Source organism: Schistocerca cancellata, chromosome 2, assembly GCF_023864275.1.
Source record: "Schistocerca cancellata isolate TAMUIC-IGC-003103 chromosome 2, iqSchCanc2.1, whole genome shotgun sequence".
Classification (NCBI taxonomy): domain Eukaryota; kingdom Metazoa; phylum Arthropoda; class Insecta; order Orthoptera; family Acrididae; genus Schistocerca; species Schistocerca cancellata.
The window spans coordinates 467,062,883-467,080,308 of record NC_064627.1 but is presented as its reverse complement, the minus strand read 5'-3'; the positions used below and the strand labels follow the sequence as shown (position 1 = coordinate 467,080,308).

Genomic DNA, 17,426 nt, shown 5'->3' with positions numbered 1-17,426 from the left:
GGATGGTGGAAAGACAGTGCAGGAAGCGGTTGGTATCTTTAATATGGGAGATATTAGTCAGCAAGGGCTGAGATTCTTTTGCTAGGGGCATTGCAACCAGCCACAATGGGGTGCACAGGATTGTTAGGTAAGTGGATTTTGGGGAGCACTTAGAAGGTGGTTGTGGATTCAGGGGAGAGGTTCTGGGAAAGGCCAAAGGATTTCAGCAGGGATTGGTTATGTTGGACTTCTGGAGTGGGGTCACTTTGGCAGAGTTTGTAGGTGGAGGTGTTGGACAACTGGCAGAATCCCTCTGCCAGGTAGTCACTCCAGTTTATCACAACAGTGGTGGAACCTTTGTTTGCCAGGAAGATGATCAGGTCAGGATCTGTTTTTAGTTTATGTAGGGCAACAGATGCCACCACTTCCACACCAAAAAATTCCTCCCATACAGCGTGGCCACCCATGGCAGATGCATTTGCAGTGATAAGAACTCCCTTGCCCGATATGCTGAAGGCCTCACAAACGCCTTTGCAGACAGTCATTAACCCCCCCCCCAGACCTAATACACAAATAGATCTTCCGTGCCATATCCTCACATGCACCTGATCCTCACATCCACCCCAAGAACCAACCACAAAGAAGAGCCCGCCCCCCTTGTCACCCAATACAACCTGGGACTGGAGCCACTGAACCGTGCCTTTTTTTGGGCCTTTGATTATCTATCATCATGCACTGCAATGAGGGATATCCTACCCAAGATACTTTCATCCCGCTCCCAAAGTGGTGTTCCGCGGCCCACCCAAACTCCATCTACACCTCCACCACATCGTAATCCATTCCTATGTCACTTCCATCCCCAATCCCCTGCCAGAGGACCATACGCTTGTGGAAGACCCAGATGCAAGACCTGCCCTATCCGTCCACCCAGCACCTCCTACTCCTGTCCTGTCACAGGCTTACAGGCTTATCCTACCCTACAAGAGGCTGCTCTCCCCCCCCCCCCCCTCCACACACACACACACACACACACACACACACACACACACACACACACACCATCCGCTGTCCCAGTACCTCACCTAATACATATCAGCTAGTTTTTGTGCTGCCATCTCTTGCTGTAGTCTGTGAAATTATCTGCTCAGTTGTCTGCCACCTTCCTCCTCTACCTGCACCCCTGTCTAGCCCACAGACGACTCCCTTCTTTCCCACAAGCCACTAGACACTTTCCCCCAACCCCGTCCCTGTCTCCCCCCCCCCCCCCCCTCCACGCACACACACAATCACTGTGGGCCAGGAAAGAGCTGGCAATCAACTGAGCACATTGTAGAGAGACAGGTGTGTGCATGGGCATGTAAGTGAGTGAGTGTGCGTGCGTGCGTGCGTGCATGGTGTGTGTGCCTGTGTTTGTGCGTGCATTTCCTGCAGCCTGAGAAAGGAATTTCATTCCAAAATCTAGTAAAGCAAAGTTCTGTACCTTTTGTTTGTGTACCTGTCGATGACGCAGTGCTTCTGCCTTTCAGTGAGTCATCTCCTTTATTCCTAAATACACTCCTGGAAATTGAAATAAGAACACCGTGAATTCATTGTCCCAGGAAGGGGAAACTTTATTGACACATTCCTGGGGTCAGATACATCACATGATCACACTGACAGAACCACAGGCACATAGACACAGGCAACAGAGCATGCACAATGTCGGCACTAGTACAGTGTATATCCACCTTTCGCAGCAATGCAGGCTGCTATTCTCCCATGGAGACGATCGTAGAGATGCTGGATGTAGTCCTGTGGAACGGCTTGCCATGCCATTTCCACCTGGCGCCTCAGTTGGACCAGCGTTCGTGCTGGACGTACAGACCGCGTGAGACGACGCTTCATCCAGTCGCAAACATGCTCAATGGGGGACAGATCCAGATCTTGCTGGCCAGGGTAGTTGACTTACACCTTCTAGAGCACGTTGGGTGGCACGGGATACATGCGGACGTGCATTGTCCTGTTGGAACAGCAAGTTCCCTTGCCGGTCTAGGAATGGTAGAACGATGGGTTCGATGACGGTTGGGATGTACCGTGCACTATTCAGTGTCCCCTCGACGATCACCAGTGGTGTACGGCCAGTGTAGGAGATCGCTCCCCACACCATGATGCCGGGTGTTGGCCCTGTGTGCCTCGGTCGTATGCAGTCCTGATTGTGGCGCTCACCTGCACGGCGCCAAACACGCATACGACCATCATTGGCACCAAGGCAGAAGCGACTCTCATTGCTGAAGGCGACACGTCTCCATTCGTCCCTCCATTCACGCCTGTCGCGACACCACTGGAGGCGGGCTGCACGATGTTGGGGCGTGAGCGGAAGACGGCCTAACGGTGTGCGGGACCGTAGCCCAGCTTCATGGAGACGGTTGCGAATGGTCCTCGCCGATAGCCCAGGAGCAACAGTGTCCCTAATTTGCTGGGAAGTGGCGGTGCAGTCCCCTACGGCACTGCGTAGGATCCTACAGTCTTGGCGTGCGTCGCTGCGGTCCGGTCCCAGGTCGACGGGCACGTGCACCTTCCGCCGACCACTAGCGACAACATCGATGTACTGTGGAGACCTCACGCCCCACGTGTTGAGCAATTCGGCGGTACGTCCACCCGGCCTCCCGCATGGCCACTATACGCCCTCGCTCAAAGTCCGTCAACTGCACATACGGTTCACGTCCACGCTGTCGCGGCATGCTACCAGTGTTAAAGACTGCGATGGAGCTCCGTATGCCACGGCAAACTGGCTGACACTGACGGCGGCGGTGCACAAATGCTGCGCAGCTAGCGCCATTCGACGGCCAACACCGCGGTTCCTGGTGTGTCTGCTGTGCCGTGCGTGTGATCATTGCTTGTACAGCCCTCTCGCAGTGTCCGGAGCAAGTATGGTGGGTCTGACACACCGGTGTCAATGTGTTCTTTTTTCCATTTCCAGGAGTGTAGTTCCCTTATTCACAACCAGAACTTCTCGTACGTTATCTTTCTATTATTTGTATTTTTGGCCAAATGTGACATGTAGCCATGTTTAGTTTCAAAGTACCACGTACTTCAATTTTTGTTGCAGAGAAAATAGCCCATTTTTTTCTTCACATTTACATATATGATTAAACCAAAGGTCTTTTCCTTTCCATGGTTCTAGGTTTGTAACCAAAGCAGCTTGTGTGTCTCCTTCTCATATTTTTTTTTCAATCAGTTGATTTAAGGGCGGATGTAACGGAAAATGTTAAGATTTATTTGAAAAGTCATTACCGCCATATTCATTAATGTACAAATCTAAAATTTTGTGTGTGTAAAGCAAAAGAGCTGTTTTTTAACAGAAAAATATAATAAAATATACAGGATTAATATTTTGCCAGAAATTTGAATTTTTAGTTTTTTTATTGTCCTTTTTACAAAAATCCATAACTCAAATTCTAATCATGCAATTAAGCCGAAAATTTAATTGTATTGTCCTCAGAAGGTTATATGACCACTGAACTACAGTTATAAATTTATCGTGCAAATTGTATCATTAACAGAGTTTTTAATTTTGCATATCCACAATTAACTTTTTTCAACACAAAATCATCTAAAAATAAGAATGTAATTGTGGGATCTTGTATTTTTTAGTTCCAGGGAGACAGCAACACATTGCAAACAGTTTCTGAAAATTTCATAGCATTAGTGCATAAACATTTTGCGAAAAGACTTCTAATAATGTAAAAAATATAAAACTGAGAAAATGAGGTTCAAAGATTTTCTTCCCATACTTCTACATGTAAATAAGCTTACCTCAATTTTAAAATCCTCCATACTGATACTCCTCATCCTCCAGGTTTCTCTTCTCTCCTCTTCGGATGGGCCTGGCTGGTATTTGCAGCAAGACACTGAACTGCAAACTATTTTGACTCTGCTCTCGTCGATGGTGTAAAATGGTTTTTGTTGTAAACACACCACGATCTGTAACAACTCTCTTCAGCACTTCAATTCTGCCGTTATTTCTGGGTTGCAAACCAGGGTTTGCAAGAAACCTGACTGTGGGCTTAATTGCATTCATAACAGGTTCTGGTAATGAGTGTTTATGTGAATATGTATCATTTCTGTTGTTGAACTTGTACCAGTCATCTTTTGGACACAGATTGTGCATTGGTGTTTGGTCATTGTATAGTTTGTGGAAAAGAACTGCCCACACAGCTTGCCTCATTGACTCTAAATTATGTGTGCTTTTCCTGATAGCTCTCCCATTAAATAACTGAAGATAATCAGTTTCTTTCAGAGTAAGCCTGTGTATTCCTCCTAGTGGTTTTCCATCCTCAAGTACTTCACCTTTCTTCTCTTTCAGCAAGCAACATTTGTTATATTGTAAGGATTTTTGTCTGTTACAGCTTTGAATGAAGAGAGTCCCCATAACCAAGGTATTTAGTATATCTAACACCAAACTGGTCCTCAGATCTGCAGAACATCCTCACAACTGCAGCATCCTCCATGCCCCCACTTGAACCACTATGATTTTTAGAGCATGTTACTGCATGCTTTTCTTGCCACAATTTCCCACTGTCTCACTGTCTTCATTATTGGACATTTTCCTTGTTGCACGCTGGTGGCAGTATTTAGACATAATTTCTACATCTAAAACTTTACCTGAGTCAATACCAATAACAGATGCAATTCTATACAGAGATGTGTGACCCCTTTTCATCCAGGCCCCATCTACAGACACACACAGGCCAGTAACGTTTGTAGAAGATTCATTGTCATGAACATCTACCCCAGGATCTATTTCTTTTTGGTTTATTTCCACAAATTCCTCCACTGCTTTCTTCATAGAGACTTTCGCAGTATCACATACAGCATCAGACATTTCTTTATTTATTTTTTCAAACCTTGCACAAGGTGGAGGCATGTTCATAAAACCACGCAATAAATCACCTCCTGCCCTGCTCTGTCCAAGACATCTCAGAGCATATGCTAAAGTAAAATTGCTTTCATAGGCACCAGTGTCAGTTTTTTTGGAGGAGGAAAATGAAAATTCATAGCCACATGAATTACAAATTAATTTAAAATCACAAGCTATTCCCACTCTTCTTTCTTCAACAACAGTCATACATTCCGTGTTTTTACAGCTAACACTTGAACATGAAAATTTAATAGCCTGGTAGAGAAGCTCTAAATCAATAAGTCTGAATCCACTGGAATCCATATCAACTTCATTCGCGCACGTGTACAATTCTCCTGTCCCAAGTTTCGATGCTGAAGCTGAGAGCTTATGTTTTTAATTTCGAGCTGCTTTCTCTTTTTTGTTGGTAAACTGACTTCCATGAAACCTCCTTTTCTTAAACACAGTTAAGTCCCATAGTGCTCAGAGCCATCTTAAACACAGTTTCTCCAACACCCATTATGCACGAATCTTGACTTCCACGTAAAGGTTTGCGAATTCAACCTTCAGCCTCCTAATATGTGTTAGTATTGTCAAAATGTAAATAAAACACATGCAAGAAAGTTTTCAGGCAAAGATATAGATGTCAATGAGAGATATAGATGTCAGCCAAAGATATTAAAAGAAAATAGCCTGACCAAAATTCTACTGAAGCAAGCCGTTTCCCAAATGTTGGAAAAGGTGAAAGTGGCAGCCATTGCAGAGTTAATCAGTTTAACAATTTAAAGGCATTTCTAAACCTACTATCATGATAAAATTCACAAACAACATAGATTAATCTGTGTAGATTAAGAAAATAGTATTTTTGAAAAATCAATTTTTTGGACCAAAATCCATTACATACCCCTTAATGTAGATGTATCTTGATCTTTCTTGAACTGAGAGTCTCTAAATTCATCTAAATTTATAATGCAAGTCAAGAACCAAGTAATAACTATTATAATTGTGATGTTATTACAGAAGAGTCTTGTAGTGAAACCACTCTTTATCTTCTTCATTGTCACTTATGAATTTATAAATGCAGTTGGTGAGAAAACTGTTGCACCTTTAACCCAGCATAATTTCATTTTATGGCAGAAGACACAGACATCACTGTCCCTATTTAATATATTGAATCATCTGTTAAAATACAGATAGCCTTGCTTCCAACCCTCTTATCTGGATTTCGGAAATAGAGGTGATAATCATTGGTATTTGGGATGCTGGAATGAAACTTGTTGTAACATTCTGCCTCTTCTCCCCATCCCTCTCCCTCCCATCCCCTCCCTACCCCTAGCACTTTATGGTAGTTCATTGCCAGAATGTGATTCACCATTTGAACAGTCACGAATACTGATTTGATGTGTGACTTAAGTGACGTTTTCTAGGTAATTCTTAATAAAGTACTCATAAATTATTGAAACTATTTCTGTGACATACTATGTAGGTTTTCACAGCCAGTATTTACATCATAGATGTTTTGTTTTATGGGCTTTAGGCTGTGATCCAAGGTATATGCTTATAAATTTAAATAGCCACATTGGATGCGTCATCAAATGACTTGGATCTCTTTGCATGGCCGGCCACGGTGGCCATGCGGTTCTAGGCGCTACAGTCCCGAACCGCGGGACTGGTATGGTCGCAGATTCGAAATCTGCCTCGGGCATGGATGTGTGTGGTGTCCTTAGGTTAGTTAGGTTTAAGTAGTTCTAAGTTCTAGGGGACTGATGACCTAAGATGTAAAGTCCCATAGTGCTCAGAGCCATTTTTGAGCCTCTTTGCATGACATAGTCAGAAGCAAATGTGTGCTGGAACTGGAGGAAAAATTCTAATTGTGGACTTAATAGCCCAAGAAATACAATGAAACCTCTGCATGTTTCTTCCAGTTTCCTTTAAGTGCAGCAGAGTAGTGCTGACAGCAGAGCTCATCAGGATAATGAGTTGTCTTAATTGATTTCATAGAGTGGCAACTTTATCATCATCCAATCAAAAATAATAGAGATTTAAATAATGCTGCTGAAATAGAATAAATGGTGAATAGTGAGGACAGTTTAGAGCAACATCATAGTGAAACTAAAGTAGTGAAAAATTCAGTATGGAATAATGACAGTATTAAAAAAAAAGAGTACATTGCAACTCACCATATAATGGAGATGTTCAGTCACAGACATGCACAACAAAAACCTGCTAAACAAGTAAGCTTTTGGCCAAAATCGTACTTGTTTAGCAGTCATTTGTTGTGCCTGTCTGCGACTCAACATCTCCACTATATAGTGAGTAGCAATCTATCCTTCCCTTAATATTGAAAGTAAAATAGGATATTCAACAAGTATACCCCATAACTTTCCTTCAGATTTGTTAGAAACAAGCAATTTATTCCTTGTGCTAATTTTAAATAATTTATTTTTCAGCGTTCAAAATTTATGTTGGAAATTATTTAACAGTTATTTATTGTTGTACAACTTGCTTCTGCAGGATATGGTCAAGGAACTTTTGGCAGTGGCTTTTCCCCTTGTGCTCGGTGGACTGAGTGACCCTGTTGATGATGTTGGTGCTGTAGCAGCTTCGGCACTAATTCCAGTTGCAAGCAATATAGTCGAACAGTTACCTCATCAAGTTGAAACCATTGTGAATCGTCTGTGGGACCTTCTATTAGAACAAGATGAGTTGGCTGCAGCCTGCAACAGCTTCATGGGATTGTTAGCAGCATTATTAAGCTTGCCAGAAACACACAAACATTTAAGGTAAAAGAATGAAATGAATGACTCAATTAACTAAATGTCTGTATGGTCCATATTCTAAGAGTCTTTGACTTAATAATCTCCCTCACAGCTGTCGCTTGTTTTATGTATCCCAATGTGAATGTGTAAACTGTGAACAAAGGCACGTTCGGCATGAGTTGAACACCCAACAAATACCAGTAATTTTAACCAGAAAGTCAAAGTTCACCACAGGGTCAGTAATGTAAGTGTGATAGATAGTTACGCATGTAAAGTATTAAATAAGACTGAATCACAGCTGCTCGCCTAGCCCATTGCTGAGAGTGGTGGGAGCACCGATTGCAACTGCAGGCATAGCCAAAGCTGATTAGGATGGAGGGTCGAGCAAACATGCCTTCTAACAGCTGACTGTCCTGTGGCCTAAGACAATACTTTGGGTCCACCTTGAATGCTGCCAGCCATATGTGAGTTCTCAGACAAGGGCACCTGCCATGTAAGGAGGCCTGTATGCAGGTTGGGCGTGCTGCACAGTACGCAGGAGGCCTAAAATGTAGTGATAAAAGTGCCCATGTGGTGTTTCAATCTGACTGATCCTGTCGAGCAGTAGATGTATATTTCGTGAGGAAGCTGTAGATGGTATCCTTAGTAGGTGATATCTGCAGGGCCTCCCCCATCTGAGTATTGAATGTCTGCACCCACTGCTCAGCCCTCTGCATCGGAGGCAGGCTGAAAGGGGGTGCAGTAGTCAGGTGTTCGATGCTGTTATGATGACAGATGACTTGGAACTGCATCTGCATAAATTGGGGTCTGTTGTCAACACCAGGATGCAACGCACCCTCTCAGTGCCAAAAATCCTGCACAAATGGTAACATAGATGGCAGGTGCCATTTGCCTCATATACAAGAAGTCTGAAGCAGCAGGTGTGACAGGCACGTTCAGTGTTGGCACCAATGCCAGCTCATTAAATGTGTTGCCAGGTCCATCATCCCTAAAGTGAAATGTGAAGGAACTGGGGGTATGGGGCTGGAGTGGGGCCGACATGGTATTTGGAGTTCTCTGTGGCTAATGTTGAGACGCCCTTTGTGGCACTGAGCTGTTAGCGCAAAATGAAGTAATAGTGAAAAACAGGATCCATCTGGTGGGAAACACTCTGGCCTCCCTTTTTGTGCCACAAACAAAACTTTCTTCAGGACTGGATTGCAGTACTGACATCATGGCTACTCTTGCACATTCAGAGTTTGTTGTAGGTGTTGGTCCAGACCTCTTCCTGGTTGCGGAATTGCACTTCAGGCACAAGAGGCAGGCAGGACAGGGAGTTGTCATTGGCATGATGGCCAATGGGATGAAAGTGGATCTCATAGTCTTAAAAAAATGCCCAGTGGATGCTCACCTATCTTACCCAGGAGGTTAGAATGATGCCTGAACAAGGGAATCATGGGTTTCCGTTTAGTCATTGGGTGGAATCTGCTACAATATAAATACACAGGACATTTCTTGACCCTGTAAATGATCACTAAAGCCCCTTTCTCAATTTGTCAATAGTTGAGTGGTGCCACATTGAATGTTTTGGAAGTGAAGGCAATTGGCTATTCAGAACTGTCCAACAACTTGTGGGACAAAACCGACACAATGCCATGCTGGGACACATCTGTTACCAGTGTGATCAGTGAGCCTAGTGTACAGGATGACCCAAAAGTATGTTAACATTTGAAAATGCACTAATGCAGGGGAAAAATGCCTAACTGGAGAATAATCAAGGATAACTAAACAGGTGATTCTGGCAGGGTTGGTGAAGTTAACCGGTGAATAAGTTTTGACAAATGCAGGAATAGTTCCAGAATTAGTCATGACAAGATTGTTTGTTAGGGGGAGGAAGGAGAAGAAATGGGGACACCACACAAATTAGGGAAGAATATGACTATTCCAAATTTATATAAAACTCTCGTACTACTACTTTTTGATCTCATGCTCGAGAAACTTGACGTATGAATGAAATGTGATACTATTTTCTAACGTAAAGCATTTTGCTTGTAGTAGGCCTAATAGGCATTTTATGTTGGCCTTCATGAATTATATTCTGTCATATTATAAAAATGACAATTTGTGCCAAAACAGTCTCATTTATTTGGTGTGTGATAGAATTTCTGCAGTGCTAGAAAGGCCTATTTTGTTTTGTGTAGCAGACAGTGACAAAGTAGATGTAATCAGATAGAGAAACCACACGTCTTGGGTACTGTTCGTATTAACAGCTTACGCAGTGTTAGACAGCGATATTTCAATTTTTCATGTAGCAAAACGTTTGCCGAACTTTGAGGTAATAGATTCTGTCGTAGAAAGGAAAGCATGCCATGTAAAGCTGTAGCAAGATTAGAGAGAAAACAATGCTAGAAGCTAAGGATTGAATAAATTTGTACTGTATTGCTTGTCTCTTGTCTTTACTCATTTTATGTATCGAATATTTAATTTTGTGCATGTTTTCATCTTCTAGCACTTGTGGCATTATGCCATAATAAAGAATCAAAAATGAGTTAATACAGTACTAGCACTCCAAAAAATTTACATCCCGAAACCCAACTGAAAAGCTTAATATCAGGTCGAGGCCTGCTTCATTGGGAATCTGGACATACAAATGTGCTCTTTAAGTATGTATTTTAAATGTGCCATTTTAGTATGCTTCACGAAATTCCGATGCTCTTGGAGTATCCTCTGATGTCTTTTTTCTTGTATGACATAATGTAAAATCTTCTGATGTTTTATATGTATGAACATACGGGCTTCCTTAGTCATAGCAGCTGTTGAAGTGCGGTGGCACCTGTTATCTGGCACTCTGACGACTGCTGAAATGAGCCTATTTCTAACAGGTCACCGGAAAAAATTGCCAATGGTGGTTTGAAAAGCGTTATTTCAAAGTAAATTTCCTTTTACGCAAGTTGAACTATGTGCGAGAATGTACAATGAATTTTTTAAATCACAGAGCATTTGATGACGAGCCATTTAGAAGTATTTAGAGCCCAAAAGATCATTCATGTCATTATTATGAACAAATTGATGTAATGCTAAGGGAAGCTCTCTCTCCTCTGCTGTAGCTAATTTATTTGTGGAAAACTTTGAGGACAAGTCACTGGACTCGGCTAAAAAATTTTACAGGCACATTTGTGTGATTTATCTTAAAGTGTAACATGCGCAAAATTATCAACATTATATGTGAAAGCTTAGCTTCTGTTGCAGCTTATTAACCTTAGAGACAAAGTTTATATGTGAAAGCTTTGCTTTTCATGTAGCAACACTATGTATATTAATTTAAAGCATTAACTTTTCATGTTTGTGTATCCGCACTACTTAACAGTGGTGTTGCTATTAGCTGACTACATCATGTATTCTGTGGTCTGAATATCCGTTGTCATCGGCTGGCAGGATCACGTGACATGAGTTATGACTGGCTTACAAAAGCGCATCACAATCTCGATTACAATGGTTCGGGAAGTAACACGCGGTGTTTGGTGGAATTCAAATTTACACTTTCGTAATACGAAAATATGCAGCATACATGTTGCTGCACATCAAAAATCTTTCCAAAAGGAGTTTTCTTCCCTGAGTTTCGTTTTCTAAGTGCCAGGAAATTCTACGCCTGTGTATAAAAACCTAACCATTCAAAGGATTGATAAGTTTTACAGTTCTGAGGGAAAATATACCAGCACTTAATAACATGGAAAAAGTGTGTTTTCATCCGGGAGAATGTGTATTTTTAACCAGGAAATCCAGAAAAAATCCGAGAATTTTTTTTCCTTGTCAATGTATACACCCTGATAAAATTAGCTGTAGTTAGAGGAGTCAGATCATAGATAATAACTAATAAACACCTGCTGAAAGCTATGACTTCTATGCAGAATGGCACTCTACCCCATATTTCTACACTTGTGAAAAGACCTCTTGCTCACATAATTTGTTGAGTATCGCATGCTGTTCCTTCACATCCATTAAGCTTGGCCTCTCAGGTCCCCAAACCTCAATCAGTTGGATTATTGGTTCTGGGGATACCTGAAGTCACAAGTCTACTCTGATTATCTGGCCTTAGTAGGGATGCTAAAAGACGACTTCCAAAGACAATTTTTTACCATACCTTCTGATATGTCATACAATGCTGTTCACAACATTGTCCCTAGACCGCAGGTATTGTTGATGAATGGCGGCCTACCTGTTGAGCATTTATTATAAAGAACATTGTCGTTGCTAAAAATCAGTTGTTCTGCTAGTAACTACTTTTATATCGTATCTGTTGGTCATTTTGTACACCTTTTTGTTTCAATAAAACCCCATGTCATTTCAAGCATGTGTGTCGATTTTTACCTCTCTACATATATTATTCCATGAAGTACCGAATTTTCAAATGTTATCAGACTTTTGGGTCATCCTGTATATGGCATCAGGCAAGGCACTGCCTTGAGGCTGTCTTTAAGGTGCTGGATAGCCTGTTGACCAGTGGCCAACCACACAAATTTGACATTCTTCTAGCACAGCTGATTTAGGGCTGGTTTGTGCCACTTTGGGAATATATTTGGTATAATATGTGATTTTTGTCCAGCTGCAACTGTTTAAGGTTTGTAAGGGCTTGTATGTTTACAACGATTGCAACAATATTCCCCAATTGGGCACATGCAATGCCCAGCGACACACGTGTGACTGTCCATCTTGCTGCACCAGTACTTTATGGTAGCAGTGGATTAGCAGAGGTACTGCAATTATAAGCGAAGGATGTAAGTAGAAGTATGTGTAATATCCTGTGAGGCCTGTTTTCTCATATTTCCTGATTTTACATCTGTCTCCTTTTTTGATTTCTGTGTAAAAAATGTTGGGGATTTAGACAGGTGTATGTTAGAGGTTCATGCGTGTGTAAGTAGGAGATGAACATGTAAATAGTGAACAATTGTAGATGTAATTTAATGTTATCATCTAAGTTATAATTTTACGAGTTCTCAAAGCGCCTTCACTAATAGATATGTTTTTGATGTCCACAGAATGCTTGAGTAGTTGTGCATAGCTTTTATTTTCTTTTTCCCTTTCTTTGCACGCACATCTTGCTTATTGTATTTTCTAGCAAATTAGTTGTAAACTGTGGGACAGCACCGACAAAGTGAAATGTAGATTGGTGTCGCAACAGTATCTTATGGTTTGGAGTTTTTTTTCTCTTTGAATCACGTGGCACTTAGTCAAAGCAGGTTTCGACACTGCTGCTGTATGGATAACTGGGTTGTACATAACTGGTCTGTACATGGTTAATGCACTGGTTTTGCTTAGAGGTGCAGGGAGACAGCTTAGGAAATTTTGCAGGAAGCAATGGGTGGCCTCTAAGAAGTGGACCAAAGTATGAATGATATGGACAAGAGTAACCAGTGGAGTTAAGTGTAGTAATTTGTATCAGATACACTATGTGACCAAAAGTATCCGGACACCTGGCTGAAAATGACTTACAAGTTTGTGGCGCCCTCCATAAGTAATGCTGGAATACAATATGGTGTTGGCCCACTCTTAGCCTCGATGACAGCTTCCACTCTCGCAGGCATACGTTCAATCAGGTGCTGGAAGGTTTCTTGGGGAATGGCAGCCCATTCTTCACAGAGTGCTACACTGAGGAGAGGTATCGATGTCAGTCAGTGAGGCCTGGCATGAAGTCCGTGTTCCAAAACGTCTCAGTGGTGTTCTATGGGATTCAGGTCAGGACTCTGTACATACCAGTCCATTACAGGGATGGTATTTTCATGTAATCACTTCGCCACAGGCTGTGCATTATGAACACATGCTCGATGGTGTTGAAAGGTGCAATTGCCATCCTTGAATTACTCTTCAAAAGTGGGATGCAAGAAGGTGCTTAAGACATCAATGTAGGCCAGTGCTGTGATAGTGCCACCCAAAATAACAAGGGGTGCATGCCCCCCTCCATGAAAAACACTTCCACACTATAACACCACCACCTCCAAATTTTACTGTTGGCACTACATGTGCTGGCAGGTGACGTTCACTGGGCATTCGTCACACCCACAACCTGCCACCGGGTCGCCACATTGTCTACCATGGTTCGTCAATCCAGACGTTCTTCCACTGTTCAGTTGTCCAATGTTTACGCTCCTTACATCAAGCGAGGCGTCGTTTGGCATTTACCAGCATGATATGTGACTTACCGTATTTACTCGAATGTAAGCCGCACTCGAATGTAAGCCGCACCTGAAAAATGGGACTCGAAATAAAGGAAAAAAAAATTACCAAATCTAAGCCGCGCCTGAAATTTGAGACTCGAAATTCAAAGGGAGAGAGAAGTTTTAGGCCGCACCTCCAAATCGAAACAAAGTTGGTCCATTGTAATATGAGACACAATTTAGGTCGAATGAATGACGATACAGCTACAGTAGTTTGGTTCGAGTCGAAAGCTTAGCAGTTAAGCTTTACCAGGTAGCCATTGCTATGCGTCAGGCGCTCCGTCCGTATTTATACGGATACCTTCCTTTTTCACGTGCTTCGTCTGGTTTGAATCGATTGCTTATTTTGCTTTGATCTGATAAGTGCCGTTTTCTATGTTATAGGTGTTTCGTCAGTCACTCCAAGCTGAAAATGCATTACTATACTGTGTTATGCTTTGTTTGTCGCATTCTGATAGTGCGTGTTTACGGCCTGTCGCTGCTCGCGGCATGGCTTGCTTTTGTGCGCGCTACCGCCGCCTACAATTAAAAAAAGAGAGGAATCGTCTCATTAGCGAAACAATGGCAAGAGACTGCTATTTGTTGTTACTTACACTGCTGCTTTCTTTGATAATGATCAACAAGAACCAAATAATAAACTGCGTATGATAGAACATGTTCTGAATGAGAGTTTGGCGAAAATTTTTCTCCGTTTGAAAATCTTTGCGGCCGCTTCTTTAGTACATCAAATTCTGCACAGAAATTAGTCATCTTAGATTTAAAAATCTAGTCCGTTGCCGTGCTTTATTTCTGACTATATCACTATTAGGCATAAGAGTAATACGAATATAAACATGACACGATATGTATATTCTGCCGCGTTTGCTGTTGTCTCACTCTAGTTTCGTAGTTTATTTGGCAGACAGGATTTAAATGAGATAGAAGCAAACACGAAAGAATACATGGCAAAATGTTTATATTCGTATTATTCTTATGGTGAAGAGAATACTGCATGTGATTCACATTTCATCAGGTTCCTATTAGCAACCATCTCTTCTCACAGGTAGGAAAAAATTCAGAACGTAGAGTTGGCCATATTGACAAAAATCCCAGTATTACCAGTCGGATTTTCGTAGTACATTGAAATTCGAAGATGAACAATACGGAATTTGTATTTACTTCGTTGGATAATGTATGAAAATGCAGTGGTCGAAACTCGGGCGGAGAAAAAAAGCTCGTCTTCCAATTTTTTTTTTAAATTTTATTTATTGACGCAGAGGTTTTGGCGCCAGTATTTATCTTTGTGTCTACAAAGGATGCCTGTGTAGCGCTACATATATTCGATGGCAGAAGTTAGTTGTGGCGGCACCTATCAACATTTTTCAGAACTTCAGCGTGCTTTGCACTCGATTCTAAGCCGCAGGCGGTTTTTTGGATTACAAAAACCGGAAAAAAAGTGCGGCTTAGATTCGAGTAAATACGATATGAGCAGCCGGTCGACCGTGAAATCCAAATTTGTCACCTCCCGCCTAACTGTCGTAGCACTTGCAGTGGATGCTGACGCAATTTGGAATTCCTGTGTTATGGTCTGGATAGGTGTCTGTCTATTACATATTACGACCCTCTTCAACTGTCAGCAGTCTGTATCAGTCAACAGATGAGGTTGGCCTGAATGCTTTTGTGCTGTACATGTCGTTTCATGTTTCCACTTCACTATCACATCAGAAACAGTGCACCTAGGAATGTGAAAATCACGCCTACAGACGTATGACACAAGTAACACCCAATCACCTCCCCACGTTCGAAGTACATGAGTTCCGTGGAGCACCCCATATGGTTCTCTCATGATGTCTAACGACTACTGAGGTCATTGGTATGGAGTTCCTGGCAACACAATGCACCTAATATGAAAAATGTATGTTTTTGTAGATGTCTGGATACTTTTGATCACAAAGTGTATACTGATTTCCATGTCACAGAACTTGTGCACAGCTTGCAGAGCTGGACACTCAGTAGAACTATATGAATTATAGATATACTTGTCATTCAAAGTGCATCTGAGCCTAAGATGATGGAACAGTGAAAATAGTGTAATTATAAATAGGGGGATGAAGAGTACACACATGCCGTAGCTAACTCAGTACTTGAACTCCAGACTAGTATTTTGTGAAATATGAGCTGTAGGAACAGTTGCTTTTTTATTGTAGCCATACTTTAGTCACTCAAGAGGTCAGTGGGTTAAATTACTCCAGGAAGGGAGGAGTATAGCAGCACACGCCCAAGCTGTGGCCCGATGCCAAAATTTGAATGCGGCTGACAAAACAAGTTCAGCATTCATGCCATACCAGCAGCTCCATCCGTTGCTGTGGCAGTGACCTGCATTTCAAGACATCAGAGAGTCACTTGTCAGGCCACGTATGTGATCTCTACCACAACAAGACCTACATTGTCTTGTATAAAAGCAGACTGTCCAGCCAGGCTGGAATGGCAATGCAGCTGGGCTTCAAATTGGTGTCTGCTTTGTGTTGACTCCTGCCTTATGTTGCCAATGTTCTTTCTGCTGCAGATCAGCACCGGGAGGGGTGAGGTTTGGACCAGCACTCTTCTAGTCACTGAGCTAGGGGCTCTTGGCGATGCCCAACACTCACCTCAGCTAGGCAGAACACAGCCATCCTGCCAGCAGTGTAACAACAACAACAGTCACAACAACAGCAACATGTCACCGCATGTGACGCGGTAGCTACCATTCTGACACTGTTTCTCACCCCTGTTGGTCACGAGGTTGAGACCTAACCACATCCGTGGATTGACGCTAGGCCGTGCTGCCAGACAAGAGTGTGCACCTGTAAGTGCAATAATTCTTGGGGTAATAAAAAGTTTACATGCACACCGTCTGGCTTGCTGCAGCCACCTTGATCTTCAGTGGTCTTCCCTAGCCCTTGTCAACCCATAGAAACCACAATGCCCAGGTGGGAGAGCAATCACCGTCCTGACTACTAGAAGAATGGCTCTTCCACCTCTGTACAGGTCACGGCAACCGCAACTCACTACAACTTCATAGAGATGTGAGCCATAAAATTACGTACACTCCTGAGCATTGGTTCAGAAATTTCCATTTCTAATTGGACATTGTGTCAAGATAAGAAAAAGACTGTTTGTCCAACACTAAATTGATTTGGTCCTCTACTTTGAATCTGTAATTGGTAAATGTGTCCAATCCAAAAATATTAGTAGCAGTAGGGAAGTGCAGTTCTAAGAAAGTTAGTATGTGATTGATATTTTTGTAGTTAGCTGCCAGCGATAGTTTTCAGATGAGAGAGATGGACCTGTAGCTGTAAGGAGGGCCCAGCACCAGGCCAGTCACAGCTGTCAAGCTATCAATAAGCCATGTCATTGATTAATGACGCAGCAGTGCCAGTGTCCAGCTGGACTTTCATGGATTGGCTGGACAGTGTCAGGTCCAAAGTGAGTGTTTGATGTGGCAGGAGAGCCACCTGTTCCACAGTTGTGACTGACAATGTGGACCATTGTCATGTCCTTGCGCCATGGCTAAGCTTGTGACCAGAGGGCCACTTGTTGGAACATCACTGCGAGGTGGACCCTTATGACACAGGCCCGACCGCCTGCTGCTTGCACAGC

General features: G+C 42.6%; 1 protein-coding gene across 1 annotated transcript in view; it reads left to right on the top strand.

Moving 5' to 3' along the window:
- The window catches only part of LOC126161983 (TATA-binding protein-associated factor 172), a 300,940-nt gene that overhangs the window by 45,994 nt on the left and 237,520 nt on the right, over positions 1 to 17,426 (top strand). The window contains exon 10 of the mRNA XM_049918182.1: positions 7,373 to 7,641. Coding sequence (XP_049774139.1) covers positions 7,373 to 7,641 — 269 coding nt within the window. The remainder of the gene's footprint in view (positions 1 to 7,372; positions 7,642 to 17,426) is intronic.